This window comes from Miscanthus floridulus, chromosome 17 (genome assembly GCF_019320115.1).
Source record: "Miscanthus floridulus cultivar M001 chromosome 17, ASM1932011v1, whole genome shotgun sequence".
Lineage (NCBI taxonomy): Eukaryota > Viridiplantae > Streptophyta > Magnoliopsida > Poales > Poaceae > Miscanthus > Miscanthus floridulus.
Window position 1 is genome coordinate 20,365,440 of NC_089596.1, and position 3,648 is coordinate 20,369,087.

A 3,648-nucleotide genomic window follows, 5' to 3' on the forward strand; every position below is an offset into this window, starting at 1 on the left:
AAAAATTTGAGACCGCCAGAATCCCCATACCCACTATGGGTGGGGAATTTTCCCCAGACCCATACCCGGCCAGGTAAATCATACCCGGCGAGTCACCCGTATCCGCCAATAGTTTATTTATGCACATAAAAATTAACAATTCAACAGCAACCACCAGTAACAGAGCACATAAAATTAGACAAATAATAGCATATAATAATCTCTACTACAACCACCAGTCACATAACACCATCACACAAAGTCATTCTGTCATACTGAAATTAGAGAAACGGAGATCTTATACCTCAAATCATGCATGCAGTTCATGATTTCAGAGTGTGCTTTACATCAGTGGCTGCACCAACTTACGGCTAGCACCAGGAGGGCAAGTATTAGTTACTGCACCAACTGAAGTTGTGGCTGTAGAAGAGGGGCGGCGGCCGGAACGAGCAGCAGTAGCACCTTCCCGAGATGAAGTCGGAGAAAGAGGGGTCGGGCGTCCTTTTGCTTCGTCTTCTCCACGGCCGCAGTAGCTCCATCTGCTCCGGTCCTTTTCTTCTCCTTGGTGGTGGTGTTCTTGGGCTTGGATGTAGGAGCGACGCCGTTCTTGGGCTTGGATGCAGGAGCACTGGCGGCGCCGCCGCCGTTCTTCGGATCCGATGCAGGAGCGCCGCCGGCGACTTCAGCTTGGACCTCCGGATCTTGCAACTTCAGAGTGTTCATGGCGTCGACGAGCTCGGGATCCGGCGGCTTCAGGCGGTCACCGTCCTCCAGGACCTCCACGATGTACCTTGGCGCCGGAGTGAAGGAGCAGGTTAGTGCGGGGAAGGAGGCAAGGAGCGCGGAGCGCCTCTGCGCGGTTGCGCCTGCAAAGCATATGAACTATGAAGGGGAAGGGGAAGGGGAACTGGGAAATCACCGTCCGTTCACTCCGTTGACGCTTCCTTGCTCCGTCGCTGGCATTGTGTCGGGTCGGATGTGGCGACTTCCTGGCGATTGGATTTGGAGCGATGCGGTGCGACACGAGGTCACGAGGGGCCGAGGGGGCACTATTGTTTTTTTGTGGCGGCGTTGTTTTTTATGAGCGGTGTTTTTTCGACCGCCGGTGGGGGATCAGGCGTGTGGGATAGGGTTGGGAAGGGTGGGGAATAGGGGATAAGATTATATACCTAGGGTTTACCTTATGTGGTGGGCTTTTTACTTTTGGGTCGGGTATTTTTCACTCATGGGTTAACGGGTACGGGAACTGCTGGAATATATCCATACCCACGTACTCGATGAGCAAAGGGTTTAATCCATTTATATATCCGGGTGCGCCATAGCCGCATGGCTCCGGCGGCCGGCGCCCCCATGGTTGCCCTGGGCGACGACCTCGTGCGCGAGGTCTTCATCCGCCTTCCCACCTCCGCCGACCTCCTCCGCGCAGCCGCCGCCTGCAAACCCTTCCTCCGCGCTGCCCGCAGCGCGCCCTTCCTCCGCCGCTTCCGCCGCCGCCACCCCTCTTCCTGCCCGCGCCTCCTCGGCTGCCTCATCCTCTTCCCCAACCGCCGCGGCGGCAAATCCCACTTCGTACCCATCTCTACTTCCTCCTCCCCCTCCTCGTCCTCCTCTGAGACCGCGGCCGCTAACGGTGGCGACTTCGCCCTCTCCTTCCTTCCCGGCGGCGGTTGTCTGGGCAAGGGCGCAGCCACGTGGAAGCACCTGGACTATCGCAACGGCCGCCTTCTCCTCGAGAACCTGGGATCCCATGAACTCGCCGTCGCGGATCCGATCTCCCGCCGCTGCGTCTCCCTCCCCGCGCCTCCTGCCGGGCGCGCCGTCGGGTACGGCCTCTTCGCCGACGACGGCGACTCGTCGGAGTTCCGGGTGGTTTGCGTCTCGCGGGTCGCCGCCTCGCCCGAGCTGCGCGCGCTGGTCCTGGCCTCCGGCGAGCTCTCCTGGGCCGACGTCGCCGGCATCGCGTGCCAGCCCGATCTAGCTGCCGGCTCCCGGGTGATGCAGGCAAACCGGTCGCTGTACTGGAGGCTCGAGGGCGGTGAGCGCTTGGTGGCGCTCAGCACGGCGTCCATGGAGCTCTCGGTTTTGGAGCTCCCGCCTGCCCTGCGGGACCTCCCCTTCGACGCTGTCGACTGGGGTGAAGAGGAGGATGCCAATGTCCTCCACCTGCTCACCATGAGCGGCTTCCGCGTCGAGGTGTGGGCAGGCACGGCGGACGGTGGGGGTGGGATGGCATGGAGGCGGGTGGAGAAATCGATGAGGTTCCACAAGGTACTGACGGTGGTGACCAATCCTTTATTCCAGTCATACCGCCGGAATGAGGTTGATGTCATCGGGGTGGCCGCTGGCCTTGTGTTCTTTCGGCAGTGGAATCATCTCTTCCCCATTGATCTTGAAACTATGAAGCTAAACCAGTTGCCCAACGTGGAGCCCATGGGGGCGCTGACCTATCCTTACACAATCGCGTGGCCACCCTCTTTCTTGAATCCTGCTGGACAAGGCGGTTGATGTAGTGGGGAACTAGTCAGTGGTGGGTACCTCACGCAATTCTTGAGTAAATATACCTGCTTATAAACGCAGCAATATCAACCAAGCCTTTTATTCACATTTTTCTACTTATTTAAGTTACTTATTATAGTGATGATATGACCTTTAATTTTTGTAGTGAAAAGATTATGCTAGTGTTTTTACTGCCCAAAAGCTTAATTGTTACTACTAGTTTGTTAGGTTTGGTATCCTGGTATAACTGAGTCCTTTTGAGTTTGGTGTAGGAATGTGAAGGTAAGCTCCAGCACAACATAAGATGTTTTTGCAGAGGTGATGGTGGAAAAGGAAGAATCTCAGTTATTCTGATGAAGTCTTGGGGATGATCAGTTGCTAGTTGTGATTGTTACTAGTTTATCCTGTGGCGTTGACCCTTGAGTCCTATATTGGCACAATGTTCCCTAAATCTTGTCCGTACTCTCAACGGTGAGAGTACAATATTGTGTTTGGTTGGTGTGCTCTAGTTATGCTCCTCAGAAACTGCTTACTCATTGTATATAACTCTAGTTATTTTGTGCCAATTTCTGGATCACTCCATATGGTTTGTCACTTTCGGTTGTTTCCACAATTATCATGTGCATTCTCTACAAGGACTGAGAATTGATCTATCTGATGGTGGCTTTTCACTCTGCCTGAAGCAATTTGATATATCTGAAGATTCCCACTGTTCTGCAGTGGACAAGGGTCCTTGAGCTACTATACACTATACTATCATGTATCTTGCCCCCATCTTCAAACCTGTTCGCTTGCTCGTAAACGATCGTAAATTTCCAGTCGGGAACAGTGTTTTTCTCTCACATCAAACCAGCCAGCAGTAAATAATCCACGATACGATACGGCCTCCCGAACAGGCTTCTTATGTGTGAGTATTGCATTGATGGATGTGAGTATCTGTTCCAGGGGCTTCATTATCTAGGTTGATAGCATTGCCTTGTGTGTGAATGTGCCATTTTTTATTTGGACAAGTGATCCTGCTGCTGTAGCCAATCTTGTTCTGGAGTTAGCATTTTTCGGATGCGAACATACCAGTCATTAGCGCATCTCCAATCCCCACACACACACACACAAAAAGAATTAGTAAATCATTGTGTTTTCTAAGTGGCAAAAAAAAATTTGAAGCATATCTAT

General features: G+C 53.2%; 1 protein-coding gene across 2 annotated transcripts; it reads left to right on the top strand.

Moving 5' to 3' along the window:
- Positions 1-1,288: 1,288 nt before the first annotated feature.
- On the top strand, positions 1,289-3,052 carry LOC136517469 (uncharacterized). 2 transcript variants are annotated; one of them, XM_066511033.1, is made up of 2 exons: positions 1,289-2,506; positions 2,748-3,052. In XM_066511033.1, exon 1 carries the CDS (start codon positions 1,306-1,308, stop codon positions 2,482-2,484), a length of 1,179 nt encoding a protein of 392 aa, XP_066367130.1. In that variant the 5' UTR covers positions 1,289-1,305; the 3' UTR covers positions 2,485-2,506; positions 2,748-3,052. The 2 variants fall into 2 exon arrangements, with proteins under 2 accessions (XP_066367130.1, XP_066367131.1); XM_066511034.1 differs by having other exon boundaries at positions 1,289-2,247.
- The last annotated feature ends 596 nt before the right edge of the window (positions 3,053-3,648 follow it).